Genomic DNA, 21,140 nt, shown 5'->3' with positions numbered 1-21,140 from the left:
AAAGAGAAATATTTGTGTCTGTGTATCTGCGGCATATATATTATTTTAATAAAGGCCTAAAGAATCTCGAGAACACAACATATTATTGATGGTGTGTATGTATGTACGAATATATTATATACTTTTACGCACAGAGATGACTTACAGCGAAGAGTATATTTGTTCGTAAGCCCTCCATTAACATCCATATTTTTTGTCTTTTTGAACAAGCTGAACCTCTAATTTTTAGTTCTGTGTAGAATAACAGCATGTACTCATTGCCACTATTACACGCAATATAATATTAATGTATTAAGTTTATTATTAGGTACCTGTTTAATATGAATTTCATATCAACAAAATATAACGATATCGAAGTTTAAATTTCAAATATACGATATATTAAATTTGTAATATCATTGCGGTTAACAAATGATTATTATTTTCATTTGTGAACGTCATGGCAACATAAAATATATTCGTTAGTATTACGCGTGTGTTCATTGCGCGGTGAAATGCCGTGAGAATTATTCGATCAAATTTTGCTTCTGTTACGAAACTGTCCGCGCGTATTGATAGCCTTTATCTAGCTCAAATTGTCACAGGAGCGCAAATATGATCAACAGTATAAGAGCATAAATTTTAAAAATAAATATTTTTATGTTTATATAAAATATTGATAGTGTAGTCAAAAGTATAAAAAGTTGTAAAATAAAAAATCACGTACAAACGAGCAAAGTTTGAGCATAAAAAGTAAATGAACGCTATTATAGCCACATCTCGCCACCCACAGTAATATTTCCTTAACGAGATTACAGCGAAAACTATGGAAGTTCAAAACTCAACTCCAAACTCTGTGAGTTAGAGTTAGCTGGTGTTTCAAACATTTTATTGAGTTTTGGGTTGCGGGTGGTCAAGCGATAAATAGTTTCATTAACTTAATTTGTACCCGATTTTTATTGTAATCAACCATTGTTTCAACGATAATAAAAACTTAGCTAACATTCATCACGATAGAAAAGTCTTAATAGTAAATTTACAACAATGTCTAATACAAATCTATTATTTTTATCAACAAGAATAATTTATTTAACCCATATCATATACTATTTTAATTACAATAGTTCGAATGTGTGCGAAGTTATTGTGGGAGCTATTTAAGAATATGATTATTATTTATTATTATATAAATCCAGAGCTATTAGCAAATCATGGAAAATATGTAAACATCGGATGGGCTATAGAAACTTTTAATTTTTTATGTTTTCCATTTTGACAAAGGATGTTTATTTAACAAACTCGCACTTGACGTAGAGCGGAGGATAAAGTTAGAGCACACTCAGCGCCAACTTAGAGCTTCATGTTATGAAAGAAAAGTTAAAAATATATTAATGATAGTAGTTCAGGAGATCGAATAGGAACGAAAGCGAGTTAGAAAAATATGGAAGTTTAAGAATATTCCTTATTTATCTCTAAAAATATATACTACATACATATACATATATATATATATACATTTATTTATTTCTAACTTCACAGAAAAATAAAACACGATACAACTTGCTTTATCCATGGTTCGTTCGTTTGGAATCGGGATTGGATATGAAGTTTATTTTACAAGCTTTTTATAAAACCTGTAAATATGGATAGTTCAACTGTTGCATCTGAATTTTAAACCAGTTCCACCCCAAACGAGCTTAAATTTTTTACACACTTTTGGAGATGCTTGCGTTACGATCTAGTTAGCTAAATTGTAGTCGAAATTGCGGAGACTGTATGAATAACATATAAAGTAATTATTATAACGAGCACTGAATTTCATGTCTTATTAAATATTTTTTCTTTTCAAATTTACCAACAATTTACTTACACTTCAATTCCCAACCACAAAGGAAAAGGTTGAAAACAAAAACAGAAAATAATCTTTAGAAATTCTTATACACATTTTCTGTGAGTTATCCAGCTTGTAATGGTAGGGGAGGGAGAATTTCCCCCATTATACCGGCACATATGACCCTCCTTTACAGTTAACGTAATTTCATTGCAAAATGTAGAATGTCTAGTTTCTTAGTTCGAAGCTTATGCATTCTGAAGAGATCTTAAATTACCACTAAAACATCTCGACTCGGGAAATGTGTGGATATTAATAATTTCCAACGACTGACTCGCAGACATATTGAGATAACTTTGACTGAATAAATCACGAATTGCATGCGAATACTTTCTAGAAAATATAGCTACTGAATTAGTAGCTCATAACTAGAATCCATAGATAACGAAATGTTTAAAATTGAATAGTTTTTATTCATGTTCACTTTTAAAAGTACTTTCAAATCGTAAAGCAGTCACCAATCAGGTTGTAAATTCAACAATATGATTTTACTTTTAAGATTTATAAGTTAAAACTCTGGTTAATAAAATATCACATTAACATATACTTTTAGTATGACAAAGGAATTGATGTTTTGTAAGCAAGACGACTGCAATCAATTCGCCTTCAAAGTGTAATAAATATGAAATTATGTATCATGTACTCATACAATCGTTCTTCAATTATATAAGTGACTTACATTGAAATAATTAGTTCTTATACGTCTTTTCATTTAATAAATGTATTTAAATTAATAGAATATGAAAAGAAAAATGTTTACTCTAAAAACTATAATACAGGCTTGTTCAAAATACTTAATAGATCACATCGGGGCCTAGTTACATTATATTTACATTTTGCAATGTAAAATAATATTAATCCGAATTTTTCAATATGAAACCGAGTCACGTCTGTTAGCTTGAAATCCGTACACAATTTTATTAATACGTTTCATTAATATTGAATTTTACGCTCGTTTCCAATTGCTGGTACCAAATGAGTTTTATCTGAGACAATTCGCCTGCCGGCGTTAAGTGAATGATTCTAATAATATTTGTCTAAAATCTTATATATTAATAGCATAAGCCGATTTTTGCCCCAGTGATTATGGAACGATCGCTGCACATAAAAAAATCGGTTATGGTCTCATTTTGAAGAGCTCCAGCCGTAGATGTGAAGAAAAATAAAAGGGATTCTTGATTGCAACTTAATAAATTATTACAATTTAACAAAGAAATCATTTTAGAGAGAGGAGAAAAGTTACTGGCCGGTTAGAGAACCGCTGTATAAAAAAAAGTGCGAACCTACTACGACACAGGTATTTTGTTTTTTGTTGTGTTTAATAAAAAATATTTAATAAGTTTAAATAATGTTTAATCAGCGAAAGTTTATGAACACGTTTATCTCGAAAGTATTAGTAATTTTAGCCGCCGCTGCAGACGTTAAAAAATCATTATGAAAAAAAAAAGAAAAATATAACTATTTTTACTAAAAATAAATACTCTGGCATGTTTCTGGCAGTAGTTTTATAAAAATGGGAATTTATAACGGGAATTCCCGTTGAATTGCCTCCTCCTTCTCTTAGTGCTGACAAAAGACAAGCTGTGCTGATGCAGGGATAAGCCATAAAGACTATAGTAACTCCATCGGAACAAGAAATAATCAATCAACAACCCAAGCGCATATTATATTGACAGTCGCGGAGGTTCTTGAAAAACCTTTGTGTACCAATGACTCATCAACCTTCTTACAGTCGCCAACAACAACCGTTTACCAACTTGGCTGATAAAACATCGTCATTCAAACACAACGTTCCCTTTCCTTCTGAAGCGACACCAATTCCCAGTCAAGTTGACATTTGCCAACTAATGCCAAAAAATTTGGACCAAGTCAGCCTTTATTTGCCGAGCCCCGTCTTTTCACACGGTCAACTAAACGTTGCAATGTCTTGAGTCTGTTCTGAAAACTCACTTAAGATACAAATTGACAACAACTCACAGCATAGTGGCATTAATGGAGAGGAACATATACAGAAACGTTGTCGCACACGAGAGGTATGTATATATAATAAGTAGAATGCATATATATATTCGTCAAAACTAAACTTTTTTGTACATATTTATTATATTTTTATACGTTTACTATGTTCGCCAACGTTCGATCGGTAGTAAGGCCAATCTCTCACAACAAACTCTGTCTTTGCCTAAAATACATTTTATTGATTTTTTTGAAACTTTATGAATTCGATGGAATTGATAGAGGTTTTACCATCGGCAATTTTGTTTTTTTTTTTTGTATTGTTAAGATATTCAAATAGAGAATAAACAAAATAATTAAGACTTTAATTGTTTTGCAACAAATCATAACATATTTAAAAAAGAACAACATGAATTAAATAAATCTCCCCAAATTACATTAATTTAACTTTAAGTAGTATTCATGAGATAGCCGGCGCTACCGGGATCACATGCTTTACGAGATGAGTTCGGAATGCCGGAATTCATTATCATGGTAATTAATTTTTAAAATTCAATTAACGAAGTTTTATTAATAATAATTCTACCCCATCAGAAAGTCTGTTTGATTTGCGTTTTGAAACAAACTTATAATTAACTAGCGACCCGACCCGGCTTTGCTCGGATGCAATGCTGATATTAAATATACTACAAAATATCTTTATAGACAACGTTAACAATTTTTTTATCATTAGACAATAATTAAACCGCTGTCTCTGCATTTTAAATCTGTAATATCTTCGAAAATGTCAATTTAAATTACATGCTGTAAAGGTATGGCCCTATATTTGATCTATCTCGTAGAGTTCAACCAGTGTTTGCAATGTAAGCGCAAAAAATGTGTTTATTTATGACATCACATTAGAAACCTCTAAAATTATCAGTGTTTTTCTACTATATTATGCATGTATTACGCATATAAACCTTCCTCTTGGATCAGTTATTTAAAAAAACCGCACCAAAATCCGTGGCGTAATATACACAGGGACAGACAGACATCGGGAAGTTAATTTAATTTGCAATCTCTATTTCGATATAAGAATCAGTTACTAGGCATATATCTGGACATATACCTGGGCGATTACAACAATAACATATATAATATGTCAATATACAAATAAATAATTCAAAAAACTTATTCCAAATTTAAATAAATTATTATCGTGACGTAAACAACGAACAGATGAGGTACCAGGCTTGCATGAATAAAAAAGAGGCCAGCATTGTTGAGTGCACTACGGCCTTTCCGCGCCGTTCCGCTTTGAATATTTCAGTTGTCGTACAACCTTCAATCAAGGATCTTCCCTTGAGGGATCTAATGCTGTGTATCACAAAAAGAAAAGTCCCTTTTTCTTAAATATATTCCCTAATGTAAACGGAAACGTCTATTTCGAGTAACAAGCAAAAACGGTAAGTTTTCCTTTTTCTAAATTTTTCTTAAACATACATACATTTCATTTGTAAAGAGTATTTTTCTAGTGCTAAGATTACTTTATAACTACTGCTGTGTCTGCGAATTCGTTCGTAAGTACATTACATATAAGTACATGATTTATTACAGAAACTATAACTTTTTTAGAGACAAAAGTAATTATATATTTCTCTTTGATTGAGATTATCATTTATCACACAGTTACAAAAATCGACTTTATGAAGTTTCTGTAAACGTACAGATTAAATTTTATTGTCTTTAGTAGGTTACGCTTGCCCTGAAACATCTGCTGGGCAAAGATTTTCGTTATAAGGAGAAACCTTGGAGATTATTCCATAATGCTGCTGTAATTTAGCTAATCGAATTAACCCGTCACAAACAAAGTATTCTTCAAAGCCAGACAGGAGATGAGTAAGACATACCAATAGTGGTTACAAAAACATGTATTGTATCTACAAAGCAGTCCTCGCTCGTTATAGTTACATAACTTTTATTTATTTATTTATTTATTGGAAAAGTTACACCATCAACTAATCACTAAACACTTAAAATTAATATCTGACTTGGGTAACATACAAAGTGATACGTCTTTAAAGGTGTAAACATATACGTATAAAGTATACAAAAAATCTAAGCTAAGCTAAAAAAGGATTTAAATTAGGAAAATAAACACATTTGTAAATCAAAATACAACATAAGTTACATTTAGTGTAAACTAAAGTAATGCGCCATAAATCTTTTTGCTAAAACAGAAATTCTGCAAGTAATTTAACATCGGCATATTTCCAAGTACTTCATAATTACAAATCTCTTTCCGAGCTATTTAAATGCAGCGAAATTACCCTAAACCGCGTCGTATCAACGGAATTATAGTCCTTATTCCTAGTCGTTAAAGATCTAAATATCGATGCAAATGAAAAAACGTTCGAGAGTACACACGTAAGCCATCTCCTACAACGGTGGAAGCAGACGGAAGGAAACACGTCGTCACGGAAACTCGCTTCCCGCGGATTTCAGTTATTACACATTCAGGTAAGATTCAGGATAACACCTTTTCGTACTCGGCAGCGAGTCGGTGACGACCACGCTCTTAATGTTTTAATACTCATTATATCCATCGCACATTATATAAATTATATGTTTGCACAAACGAACAAGGCCCTTAATTGTATATAGCTCTTGTAAAAATCCAATATATATAATATAATAAAGATTAAGTATGGTGTCATGAATTCATTCAAATAAATACAAAAATAAATCAAAATAATATTTTGTCAAATAGGCTCTGCCGAGCACTTTTAAATCTTTTATTTACAAGATAATTTAAATTGTAAGCTAGGATAGGATAAAACTCTGGTGTTTCTTTTTTCAATCATATATCGTACGTCAGGTAATAATCATATCCATATTGATATACAAACTGTTATATACATATATATTTTTTATATGTTGTAATAGTGTAACAGCCTATAAATGTCCCATTGCTGGGCGATTGCCTCCTCTGCTTTTTGGGGAAAACGTTTAGAGATTACTACACCTCGCTGCTCCAATGTAGATTCGCGGGTAATCATTATATTTTATGAACGTGTACAATGTACACATTATATTATATTTAATTATATAAAATTTGATAGACATGGCGGTTAAAACTCTTTAGTGACTGTTAAATGTCAATGACTGGATCCAAAGTGAAGTGATTATGAGAGTATCAAAAATGAAATGAAATCATTTAAAATATAAATTAATTAAATCCGCGCTAACAATTGCTAATGTATTCTATTTGTTACAAGCAGTATTATTTATAAAGCTCTGAAATCTCACTCCCCTCTTTTGTTCGAAACTTGTACAATCCAGCGACATTGAAACAGTAAATAACTTTGTAAAAGCGCTGGTACGTTTAAAAGATCCAAGTGTTCTTAACAAATGGCAGTCTGAAACTCGTTCTTGAAGCAACAAATTTGTTTAAAAGTGTTTAGAGAATTCACCTCTTGTTACCATCGGACAGGTTTGCTAGCGTGCACAAAAACCGCGTTATTTTATGAATTTTGTTTTTTATAGCAATCGGCCTAAAATATCTAAAGTTTTGCTTGAAATTACGTCTGTACATAATTATTTTACCACGTAAATCTTGCAATAGGATTATTCATTACAGATCATTAATTATCTAACTATTCGTGTTTGATAATATCATAGTATAGTATATTATATACACAATTATATTTTGGTATATAAATAATAAAACGCGTAACAAACTGAAGCCCTGACCAAAATATAAAATATACAAAGCAATCTTCGTCCAATTGTCGCGCTCTGGTCGGATTAACTTCAAAGACGTCTTTTGTCCTCGCCGGCTGTCCTTTGTTGTTTTTAATGTGCCTCAAAATGGAGAATTATTTATCTTGGGGAGTTAATTACGAAAGTGCCCATTTTCTATAGAAAATCCCAGGCAATCTGGGTTAATCCTACGCATGCGATTTATTATCTTCTTCAGTAAAAATACCAGGACCACAGTATATTAGAAGAGTGTTACGTTAATGTACTCCCGTGTTCAACCGCTTGTTAGAGACCTAAGACCTTGTAATGACAGTCTTACTTCATGAATATTTTGTGTCGGATCGTGGATGAGGTCACCGTAGCGGTCCACTCGTACCTCTGTGGCCGGCAGCGGGATGCGAGCTTCGCCATCGAATCGAAATTGACCCTGGCACCACACATAAAACAGTAACAAAACACTATTACACAAGTGGTGTTATCAACACAAGGCGTGTCAAGTGCGAGAAAATCTTTAATTCGTCAAAGACCGAGGATATTCTAAAATAAAATAGAAAAAAAGTAAAGTCTTTAACGAGCCAAACGATTTTCTGTCTCTACAACCAGAAGCGAAAGAGACAAACAAATATAAACTCAATAGGGGCGAGCGGCGCGACATGCTTACACGCTTGCATGCTTCAATATCTACGAGCAGAGTTGCATGCGCAGCGGCCACTTCGCGCGCCTCGTCTGCCAATCGGCGCCCGCGAGGCGTCGAATCTTCTTTAACAACTACGCAAGCTTCTTCACTTTCTGCCGCCTTAGTATCTTCATCTCGCGAAGCGGGCTCGGGAGATTGGGTTTCGGGAGTTTGGGGTTCACTTTCGGGAATGGAAGGAATTTCAGCATCAAGCTTGGGAGCGGCTGTCTCGCTCACCCGTTTGTGATTCTCCGGTAAACTGATGTTGCATTCGTTGTCGAAACGGAATTGACTCTGTGTCCAACGTTAGCAGGAAACAAACACATATCAAGTATTTAAAAAATAAAATTTATGATTCTATTGAATACACGAACAATTATTTTTATCCAATATTAGACTAATTAATTATGTTTGTATAACATAATATTAATAAACAATTTAAAAAATAAACTCAGTCACCAATATTTAAAATTTTCAAATGACTTTCTCAGAAACAAAATTTTACAATTCGTTTTACCTTATATCCGGGCCCGAGTCTGTGCATGGCGCAAATTTGGTGTGTGGTGAGCGCTTCGCCGAACAGGTATATGGCCGCCATCTGGCCGCAAAAAACTCGCTCCTCATCCAACTCCGCAGTCGCGCCGATATAGCATTTGTCGAAAGGCTGTAGTACAAAATACAAAAAATAAAATAGAGTAATGTTATTTTACAATAGAACTAATTTAAATATATTTACATTGGTTTTCATTGAACTTATAAAGTAGACGTAATTATATTAAGTTGTGTTTTTGTTACAAAGAGATTTTATATTTATAATCGATCATAAAATGTATTAGATTAATTATAATAATAAAAAATCAATTTTCTTTCAAACGTTAAATAAGAAATCAATTTTCACAAAAATGCGGGTCTTATGTAACATAAGCTGTCTCATAATAAGTCTCATAATAAGTCTTTTTATCTTAAGATAAATCTTTTTTTATTGACCCGCTTACAGGACCGAATTTATTTAACGAACTTGTGGAAATATATTTAAATAATAAATCTAATGACTGCTTTGATTTGAATGAAGACGTGTTTCTTGTTCGCTCAAAACATTCAAAATATACTTAAAGAATATTTTTTTAATTAATAAAAAATTATCTCTTTCTTTCTGTTTGTAAATTTAACTATTTAATTACATTACATTACATAATATTATTTCATTATTCAATCAAAAACATGGAATTAATTCCATATTTTTGCCTAGATGTTAATTTGTTTCAAATAGGAAGTCGTTTGGTTTATGTTTAATTTAATGAATATTTTTGATGCACTAATATTTACCACCGAGATGGCCCAGTGGTCAGAACGCGTGCATCTTAACCGATGATTTCGGGTTCAAACCCAGGCAGGCACCACTGAATTTACATGTGCTTAATTTGTTTATAATTCATCTCGTGCTCGGCGGTGAAGGAAAACATCGTGAGGAAACCTGCATGTGTCTAATTTCAACGAAATTCTGCCACATGTGTATTCCACCAACCCGCATTGGAGCAGCGTGGTGGAATATGCTCCATACCTTCTCCTCAACGGGAGAGGAGGCCTTAGCCCAGCAGTGGGAAATTTACAGGCTGATTATTAATATTTATTATTTATTCCAGAACAAAATAAAATGCAATCTAAATATGTAGTTCTTGTTATATTTATCCGAGATATTCACAATATTTTTATCGCATATAGAAAAACTACAATTTATCAGCAAAATATGAAAATGAGTAACTGTTTGTCTGGGTAATGAAGTAATCAAAAGGTTAAACGAAGTTTACAACATTAAGTCAGACGCAATAAGCGCCTCAAAACCCCGAGTACACTGTAAGAGAACGCTGAAAATCGTTGCACGGTCAAAATAGAAATAATATTAACCGGTACAGCTTTCTAAATAAAAACGAACGTTAGTATATTTCTTCAATATTAATAGACTGAATCAAAATCAATTGAGCGATTATAGGGAGTGAAAAGTTGGTTTTTCTCCATGGAACTTGGTGACTGACATGTGCGGGCTTGCTTGTAAATTTGGACCGATAATTATTGTTTGAATATTGAAAAATATCCAGTGTTTAATCGTTTTTATAAATCAGAAGAAAAAAATAGATTTTTAATTGATACTTTTTTTAAATACATTTTTGTGGTTGCATTATTGAATTATTTTGAAAAAATCTAAAAAACGTGATAACTCAAAAATGGTTCACTTTTGCATCATGCATATGGGGGTTAAAATGATCGTAAATAGTCACCCCTATCACCTCCTAACGGGAATACGTCGAATTACCAATAACCCTGTATATACACAGGTATACAATATTTACTAGGTTTTGCTAAATAAAATTTACATTCGTCCCTTATAATTATATATCTGACGACAATTCGATAAAAACAATTCTAGGACAAAAATTATACATATTTACAAAAGACAAAAAAAATCAAAACGTATATTATTCCATTAAACAAATTTAAATTTAATTATACACTGATTGTTTATCCAAAAAGCTCGACCGTTCTGGTTCACTGTAAGCAATCTTTTGTATAGTTTTAGGTAAATAGATTTGTTTTTATCACCAATCTCGATGCCTCGATAACACTGCTATTAACGCAATCCATATCACGTGCTATCGGAGTCGGTAGCGTTCCAACTGCCATTCCTTGCTCGGTAATGGCATGTAAATTCCTATTTACAGCTGAGATACGCCGAGATTCGGTCTTTAGGGGGCTCGTTCAGTGCACGAGGGGAGATAATTTATTATGTAAAATAGAGAATTTTCCCCGAGTCCTCAACATAATTGCAGATTTCGTGAGATATGGTACGTTTCACTTTATATTGCAAACGTTTAAATTCTGTCACAACGAGCGCCGCGACTGTGACAAGCTATTATATTATAATAATATATGCTATATTTAAAGTCCTACATTTTGAAAATTGTCATTTTATTCTGATTTTTTTCGTATAAATGTATATTTCCTTAGTCCTAAACTTTGGGCGACTACTGATTTCTTACTGATCTTTAGCTTTGTAAGGTTAGCACTATACCCTCGTGGCATATACATTATACATATAATTATATAATTTATTAAGTATAGAGGCTGAGTGTTTTTTTCTTTGTATTAATAAAAATATACCAATGAAGTTCTCGGGATTTTTTTTTACACAAAGTTAGATCAAAACGGTTACAAAACAACAGCATAACATTTTGTATCTGTCCAATATTCATCACATCAAAATGCATCAGCTCCAACAACAAGTTTGTTACTAAATCCAGTATATGGAAATGAATATGTAACTGCGTTATTGGCAGTTGTTGCAATACAGATTTTTTTTACTGTGTATTCTCTATGCTATTGAAACTGAATACATTAATCATTTTTGTTAGATCGGTTATTTATACACCTTCATTTTACTGTGACTTTTTGTAATATTTAATATTAATAGTTTATGGTTAACAGATATAAATCATCTCAAATAAAAACCATCTCATCGAATGTGCTACTCCACTGAATCGCAGTTACTACATATTTGGTCGAACGTACAACGGTATAAAAAAAAAACACTGCACGCCGCGCCGCGCCAGGCTGTCGTAAGGGCGTCCCTTTGAACGCAAACTAAATAATTAATTCAACAAATAGAGCTCCCGTCAAGTTATAATCGCCTGGTACTCCAAGAAACTTTAAGAATAAGCCTTTCTTGATTTTGTATAAGATATTTTTTCTTTCGATTACGATTGCTTGCTTGGCTATCTTTCTTGTTTTCTAAATATATTACTTTTATAGTAATTTTTAAAAAGACGTAAGTTTTGTGTTCTCATGTGTACATACGCATACTGAAGTGTGTGAACTTAATATTAGGTTATAAACCCAAACCAATTTCAGCGAAAAAGTTTTATAGCATATATGAACATTTTATTAAATTTAATCAAATGCAGAATATTATTTCTAGAAAATCCTAGAACAAAAAAAGACCATATTATTTATATATGACGTTAAAAAGAAAGTTTATAAGTAATGCAATCATAACTCAATTATTGAATAAACATATATGTGTAAAATATACTTACGTCGTTTGTAGAGACGAACCAGGCCATTTCTGTACTGGATGCCAGTTGTCCATTCACTAAGCACTTGATCTCGCTTTTCGTCCATCTGTTGTATATGTACACGACCGCAATAGCGTACCACCTAAACACGAAATTTAAATACACTAATTAAGAAACCTTATTTTTAAGAAATTAATAATGTTATATAAAAATCCCGACTACGAAACCTCGTAAAAGATTATCTATATTCATAAATAAGGCGATTTTTTGTTTGTTCTAACTAAAAAAAAACTACTTATCTAATTTTTATAAAACAGAGGATGCAGCGCGTCTTAAAGAAGGTATAAGATGTTTTTGCTTAATATACATATATAAATTATTATTTTTTAATCTGTTCTTTAAAACAATAATTTATTACCAAACTCGATACTTTTATCACAATTTTTACTTTTGTAACTTGGCGGATTATGCAAGTTTTATCCTTAGTGTTGGATTTAACATATATTATTAGACAAGCGGATCTAAGACGAAGCTAATGACAGACACCTCATTTGTCAAAGTATGATACGAATCTACAAGAAAAGCGAACGAACGCACCAATGACAGTAAAAAATATATCTCTCCCTTTTTGTTTTGCCGTAGTAGTGTATTTCTACAATGTAATTTGATAAGTTATAAGAATTTTATCGCTAACTATAAAAAAATATCAGAATTTTATCATATTAATCAAAACTATTTAGTTGACAATTTTGTGAGCAAAATTAATTCGTCATATAATAAATTAAGCACCTCAAACAAAGACCTACCTTCTCGGCTGGAACTCGTATTTGACACAATGTTGAAATCCTTTGCCCCGTACCTTCATAGAGGTCAGTACCAAACAGTTACCGACGAAGTGGGCCGTGTAACCGACACCTTTGCTAGTTTTAAAGCTGAAACAAACAATAAATACTTAAAATATGCTACAATAGTTTTTTTTTTATTTGCTAGATAATATATGAAATTTGTTAGAATATTATTTGCCTAATCGTATTAAAATGGCAAACAATATGCTTTATAGTGCATTAGGAATAAAATACTAAGATAAAGTTAATATATAAAGACGAGTATTTTATTTCAGTTCCTATTCATTAGCTTTTCTATTTCATTGGAAATTGAAGGAATTCTTCTCAAACTTAACAAAGTTTTTAGCGAACAACTCATCGTGAAGTGGAACTTGATGAAAAATCTTCGACGACTGTTACACGAGTTTCTCGAGGAGGAGTTTGTAAGTCGAAACACGTAGCAATGTTATTGCACGTCAAAAAACGTACACAAGGAATAATCCTTGCTCGTTAGAATAAGGATAAACAAGAACTTACTTAAATTAGCGTATTTAATTCGAAACGTAAAAGGTTTAACAATTTTTCGTGTTGTGTTGACCGTATAGTTGTCGGTCATTATCGTAAATAATTATTATTATATGTATATAGAAGTAAGCTGTGGTGTAAGTAAATCTTAAAAACATTTATAGTTAACTACCAGGGTAACATAAAACAAGAGTGCACTCATTTTCGTTAAAAACATCAGGAGATACGAAATCACCGCCTAATCCGACTCTCTCCTAAAGTGAATTGGCTCGGACTTCGTATGCGTTTAGCTAATTACTAACTTGTTACCGTGCCGTATTAGTACCTAATCTACCGACTAGAATCGACGAACTATACATAGGATCTGCTTCTGTCACCTCGAATTGTTATTCCCTTTGTAAAATGGTGTTATACATATGTAGATTGCTTTACATTACTTATATAAGTAGTTTACTGTGTCTAAAAAATATTCGTATAACAATAACGCTTGGTAATATTTTATTTTCATTATTAATTCAAATACGTTTTTATTTTAATCAAAGTAAATTTATATTACACATACAATAGAAGGAATTCAATTATAGTTTGCTTACATTTAATAACTGTGATTCATATTTATTCAAAATGAATACTAGGTAGCACAAAGAAGCTTTTATTTAATTATCCTGACGATCTATTATATAAGAGCCGATATGGCCAATGGTTAGAACGCGTACATCTCATCCAAAGATTGCGTGTTCAAACCCAGGCAAGCACCACTGAATTTTCATGTGCCTAATTTGTGTTTATAATTCATCTCGTGCTCGGCGGTGAAGAAAAACATCGCGAGGAAACCTGGATGTGTCTAATTTCACCAAATTTCTGCCACATGTTAATCGACCAACCCGTATTGGAGCAGCGTGGTCAACATGCTCCTATCCTTCTCTTCGAAAAGGAAGAGAAGGCCTTAGTCCAACAGTGGGAATATTACAGGTTGTACATGTTGTTGACGTCTATTTAATGTTCTCATATAAAACATGGGACATGCCACAACCTGGACACAAACGCATAGTATTTTAAAATACTTCTTTAAGAATAGATACAGTATATATTTAAATAATATTATAATTTATAAAAAATCAAATAAATCACTTTCTATGTCAAGCCTGCGAAGTTGATTGTTATGATTAATGTAACGTAAATGTAATGTTCCCTTAACGAAAACAACCTCCGTAACCGGCTAAAAATGAGGGTCAATACAATTAAGATTTCAGCTTATTGAGAATGTAACAGACGCCCCAGATTACTTACGTGTGTCTCAACAATTCGTTACCAAGTCAAAAATAATCTACCCTACATATAATGAACCAAACCTTACAGAACCTTCTTAATATTTCAAGCTATGTATTATGTTTCTCGACGCATCGACATTACTTTAAGACTAAAAGCCCTCCTGAGCTAACGTAAATCTTAGTTGAGAAAAGCTGAGTGAATTATAATACACTCAGAAATGTGCTCTAATACATTGCCATAAGATTAACTTTACAGTGTAATCAAACAAATAATATTAAGCTTCAAAGTTTAATATCCAATACAAATTCATACTGTTAATATCATATAATCTAGGTATTTATCTATATTTGAGTAAATTTGGTATCATCAAATGGATGTAATTATAAAATTAAATATAACCGTAAATCGTTATTACAGCGGTAAAAAAGCACTGATAGGACTTTATGCACGCCCGTCTCATCATTCAGTCTAACGTAAGTACTGCTCTTTCAGTTTAAAGCGTGAGTGAGCCATATTACAGACATAACGTCTAAGATGACGTAGCCGGTGGCGCAGTAACAATGTAAAATTAGATTTTTAATTCTTCCAGTGTAATAATAATTTAAAGTAATAATTACCCTCCCCGAACACACTGTGTTCGGGGAGGGTAATTATTTAACGACTTATTATCTTATTACCGTAGGTTTCAAGTGCAAATGGCTGTTTCAGAAAATTCCCGGGTTGACTGACTCACTCCAAGAAAGGTCTGGTCTTTGTGAGTATCGTACGTATTTCTAAACGATATCATTTCTTTTTCAGTTTTCTTATAAATATAAACCACTTGCTGGTGTCAAATTGATGCTATATTTATATTTATATATAAAATTGCTGGGTAGACTGGCAAATGGGCGGTGGCAATAAGTAAACACCGCCGCACTATACGAATACAAATTGAAAACATACATATATATTCTCAAATAACATTATACAAGTATCATAGTTGAACACAAGCGAATAACATATTAGCCACTTAAAGGTGCCTATAATATAAAAAAAATAATATATTTACCAGTATAGATATGGTTTCTCTCGTTCAATGTTGACGGAGTTGATGGGGTCCAATCGAAACCACGTCGTGAATGTAAATCCGTTCTCGTACGGCCACCTCGCGAGCGGCGGGAGGACCACGGCCTGCAACAATACACATGTTACAAAATAATAATTACGAATGAGGTTATAACGTACAAGTTAAATCATCATGTAATTATAAATATGTATTTATACAAAATAACAAAGCAGCGTTTTTAAGATATATCATTTATATTTATCTCCATAGTTCTATGGAAAAAAATATTAATTTTGTCGCGAATTATGTACAAGTTTGTTTTGTTTTTTGCAGTTGTTACCATTTTTTATGGCCAATCTGTCTACCTATTTCAAATAAAAAAATAAATAAATGAGATCTACACCTGTCGTCCTGTGCCTAGCTCAGGCTTTAAATGAGTTACTTTCAACATACGTATATTTTAAATAATCAATTTTTATAAACAAAAATAAATCGGTCACGGATGATCAAATTATCGATCGAGTGGATTTATAAAAATATGATTTGCAGAAAATACTGTCTAATATTAAGAGAAATAAAAAAAATCCCTGTTAGAAATTTTAAATTATGAACGATGTAAAAGGGGTCGCTTGGTAGTAAAACTACGCAGTAGTTAAATATATTTTTTATTCAAAAGTGATATCTCATATGCAACTGCAGTACTAGGAGTTCATAACGGAAAGCCGGTAAAATGTTACCATTTCAAGCCAGAAGTCGCTATTAAACATAACTCTTTTTTTATGAATTATGGTTGTGGCTTTACGGTTCGCATATTGGGCGCGGCACGTTAACCCCATTTTTATTTTTGACGAATATTTATGTTAAAATGATATTTATGCGGTGTTTATCGGCCCACGGTGGCCGGGGAAATAAGTCAATCCCGTGCGTATTATAAATTTCAGCGAGAATATTAATGTTTATATTTTGCTGAATTCCGTTAGGTTTTCAATAAACATAAATATTAGACATTAAGTATTATCTGAATAATAAATATTGAATATTAAATTATTTGATAAACATGAAAATGTTTGGTGGTTCTGTTTTGCGATTTTGAACCTAAAAACGTAGTCTCAATTAACTTTACGATTAAGTTTAGTTGCCAATATACATTTGCGAAGGAAAGACGTGTTTCTCTAACTGATCCGCCGGCACAAGCCAAACTGAACCTTATGACCTTACCACTTTTATATAACGATATCATGCGATATTATACTTCACTGCCTCGCAGGTCTAGTGGCTAAGTAATGCTGGCCGACTAGAAATAAAGATCAAACTAATGAAAAATATTAAGTTTTCCTGTAAATCAAATCTCTCTAGGATTTAAAAAATGGCAGTGTTTACACTTTTGGATTGCGAAAGGCACGTAAAGACGTTGATCGTTGACGGATTGGCGTTCCATTGGCGATTGGCTATGACAGTGAGGAGGCAGAGTGTATATAGAGTTTGTGCATTATCTCTGACTTTGACTATCGTGATCAAATTTAGGTAAAGGCATCACGTAAATAAAATAACGTTAGTAATGAATAACTAAAATGTTATACCTACAGTAAGTTCACTTCAAATATTCTTTTAATAAATAACGATTCTTTGCCGCCATTAGACCTGAAGGGTTCCAAAAACAAATGCTCTGCAATATACGTTTGAAAACGGGGAATTGAGATAAAATATCTGCTCTCTCGGAGAACTATTTATTTCTATAGCCCAAGATAAAGTATTGAGTGGCGTTTAATCTTCCCCGGAGACCCGTTTATGGAAGATACGCTACGCATTAGAGAGCGTTCCTGCACAAGTGCTGTTAGAAGAAATAAAGAAAACCTCATGCATAAAAATGATACAGATTCCTTCTTATCTTATTCAATTCTGTTAAAAAAAATGATTCTACAAAATAATGTTAATGTTGTCTCCTAGTACAAATTTCGACAAATTCGTCGGCAGGTACAATAATCAAAGCCGCTTTGAAGTCAAGAAATTTTTCAGAAGCTTTTTTAGTCTGAAGTCTCAATGGTCCCTCGTTCGTTTATTTTTTCTCGGCGAAAATATTGTTTTAAGCGACGATCTGTTCAGGCGTCACATTAAAGACATTTAAAGAGCGTAAGCTTTTATGACGGAAAGCATTCGCAAAATATTTTATAATGATGTTGTCATAACAATCAGACTTAAATATTAAACCCCTGCATACCAACAGCCCCATTTTTTATATTTATTTTTTCAAATCAAATTTTTCTTCATTCGAGCCGTAAATATAAAATTTGAGATATCAATGATTGTTTTTGTGCTTCAGGGGATTTTTTAGCCGGTGTTGTTTTCAATTAAAAGTTACATTTATTAGAATCGTGATCACTTTATGAACGTAAAAAGCTACGGAAAGTTATATGTAATGATATGTCTTCTCACTCGTAACAAAGATATGTTTCTCTAAATAAAGCCATAAAACGACAATTTGCCTTAAAAGCTTAGTAAATATAAAAGATGAACAGAATTGGAGGAAACGCAATAGTGGCCTCGTTAACATGAATACCCCATTATTAAGGTTGGGCCTTTTTTCGATTAAAGTAAATCTCGGCGAAACATTGTGACGTTTCGAGCCTCAGTTAATGACCCTCAGAGCTCGAGTGGTAATGAAACTGAGATTTATTTCGTTTAAAAACCCATCAGAAACCACTCTTCAGCTTGCTCCCGCTTTAACTGTTCAAACGTTGTTATGATAAAACGTTTCATTGGAAATATAAATCCGACTTTAAAATCCACACGGTCGAAATCCTCAGCGGGAATGTCAAGTCAAGCGAAATTCAATTTGACTTATCTTGTTTTCATTTACCAGCGACATACTGCTGTATTACTTATAAATATATTTAGAGTTTAAAAATGACATTTTATCTATAAATCTTAAAAATATAAAATTAACTTACTAAATAAAAGTTGATAAGTTCGACGCTAGAGTGCGTGCATTTTAGTCTTAGATTGCAGGTTCAAGTCTCAAGTTTATAATTCATGAAGGAAAACATCGTGATAAACTAAATCTGCATGACGTGTCGTTCGAATTTCTGCCATGGGTGTATTTATCAACTGGTATTAATGGATAATATTTTGGTAGCGTGGTGGAATTAGTTTCAAACCTTCGAGAGGCCTTAAAACCAAAATTATAAACTTTTTATAGTTTAATCACCATAAACTGGAGACACAACTTTTCCATCGTAATTGGGTAGACCTAAATTATCTAAAACGATAAAACGGCACTAGGAATAAATAAAAGCAAGAAGATGTAATTCGTAGTCCGGTCGCTATACCCACGAAAACCTTAACAAACTCTTGTAAACAAGGTCCGATATTTGGATTAGCACACATATTTCATTCTCACGTAACATGTTTCCCTAGTATAACCGTGGCGTGGGATAAGATGCGTCAGTTGGCCGTCAGATCTAGGGATAAGGGAGACAGAGAGAAATGGAGGCTCCCGGGTGAGTTTACGATAAATAAGGAAAAAATTAGATTAATGTAAAACGTTAATCCACGTAAAATTTTGGTGCACACCATTTTCTGACATTGCAAAATTATAATGAACAAAGTTGAAATTTAAGTTTATTGCTTTGAAAAACTTAAAGAATCTAGTAGAATTGCACAATCGAAATCGATGATCCTTTGTGCTATGAATGATGATTACTTCGTTAATCATAATTCATAACCAATAAAACGAACGAGTTAATAAAATTAATGAGTTTTTATTATAGTCATTGTAGGCCAAAACGATAGCAAAAAGTAATTATGCAATTTGTAAGTGCTACTAAATAATGTTTTCTGTTTATCGACGAAGTATAGAACTATGATGATTTTTTTCTTGTAAATGGATTAAGATCTGATGAATAAAACGATGGTAGAGGATAAGTTCTATCAGGAAATAAACCTGTCGTGAATTGTATGAAGAAATAGCTCATAAGTATCTGTAAAAAGCAAAATTTTTCGTCCCTCGGCAACATTGTTTTTATAGATGTTCACGTAAGACGGTCATGAAGAAGTTCCATTATGTCAAAGCTTACATTTGGCCGTCCGTATTTGAATAAGAATTGCCAATAAGAAAAGGGAAGTCGGTTAAATGGTCCTCCTGAATTGTCCTACTTGCCTAGTATCGATCCAAGCGTCCGCTTTTAGGAGTTAGTGAATACAAAATAACAGTTACGTTTAAAAATAAGCCGGCTTGAGTTTAAAATAATAATATTTAATAAAATATCATTATGTATTAATTACTTAATTAATCCAACAAAACGACACTAACGGTTTGGATAATCGATTGTTCACAGATTATCTTCCCAAATCTACGAAATTGAGGGATTTGATTGTCTCAGAATTATACATACTTCAATTTCAACACAATGTATTCGGTACAATTGTAGCTCTTATAGGCTTCTCGCCTGAGTCTAAGACATTTAAATCATGAAAGCCAAGAAAAGAGTAAGTAAAAAACATAGTTTAATGGTTATACATTCTAACAGTAAAAATAACATTAAAAATTGAATGTGGTAGAGTCTTATAAAAACTGAAGAGCTGCTCGCGCCTCTTCTCGTTGTTAAGTAAGTACCCTGATGTATAGGATTTAGGGAAGTAAACGGCGGCAAGCTATGACAACGCGATTAATTAGCATGAATGGTAATAAATTTGAGTTAATAATGGTTACAGTGGATGGCTGACCAGTATGCATAAAAGCCTCAAAAATGCATGTTGTCATGTCATGGCTTATGAAAACAGAGAAAGTGAAAAAATATAAAGGTAAAGTTGCCCCATTGCCTCCTCTCAGTTTCAGAAGCAGATTATATACCAATTCCACCACGCTGTTCCAATGCAGATTGTTGGATGGGCACATGTCGCAGATTTTCATCCAACACTCGCGATGCACAATCATCATCATAAATAAAATAATAGTTAAGATTACCAAAACATAAAAATTGCTAAAGTGATCTAATAATATTTATACGACCAAAGTCATCTAAATATTTAAATCATCCACATTACCCAAAAATATATCGGTATACCTACATCGTCAAATATATGAGTTCATTCAAATCTTCATTAAAATGATAACAAGCAAACCGCCACCAGCTTCTAAGCGTCCAAGTATTCAAAATTATGG

General features: G+C 32.5%; 1 protein-coding gene across 15 annotated transcripts in view; it reads right to left on the bottom strand.

Annotated features, from left to right (window-relative positions):
* Rg (rugose) overlaps nt 1-21,140 on the bottom strand; it is a 419,297-nt gene that overhangs the window by 186,078 nt on the left and 212,079 nt on the right. For 10 of the 15 annotated variants that reach the window (XM_064218536.1, XM_064218533.1, XM_064218535.1 and 7 more), the window contains exons 6-11: nt 15,983-16,104; nt 13,120-13,245; nt 12,335-12,455; nt 8,764-8,910; nt 8,232-8,540; nt 7,890-7,997 (exon numbers count right to left, since the gene is read on the bottom strand). In XM_064218536.1, coding sequence (XP_064074606.1) covers nt 7,890-7,997; nt 8,232-8,540; nt 8,764-8,910; nt 12,335-12,455; nt 13,120-13,245; nt 15,983-16,104 — 933 coding nt within the window. The remainder of the gene's footprint in view (nt 1-7,889; nt 7,998-8,231; nt 8,541-8,763; nt 8,911-12,334; nt 12,456-13,119; nt 13,246-15,982; nt 16,105-21,140) is intronic. The other 5 variants (XM_064218537.1, XM_064218543.1, XM_064218545.1 and 2 more) reach the window with 4 other exon arrangements.

The sequence above is a fragment of the Vanessa tameamea genome, chromosome 22, assembly GCF_037043105.1.
Source record: "Vanessa tameamea isolate UH-Manoa-2023 chromosome 22, ilVanTame1 primary haplotype, whole genome shotgun sequence".
Taxonomy (NCBI): domain Eukaryota; kingdom Metazoa; phylum Arthropoda; class Insecta; order Lepidoptera; family Nymphalidae; genus Vanessa; species Vanessa tameamea.
Note: the sequence above shows the minus strand (reverse complement) of the source record. Positions and strands in the feature narration are given on the sequence as shown.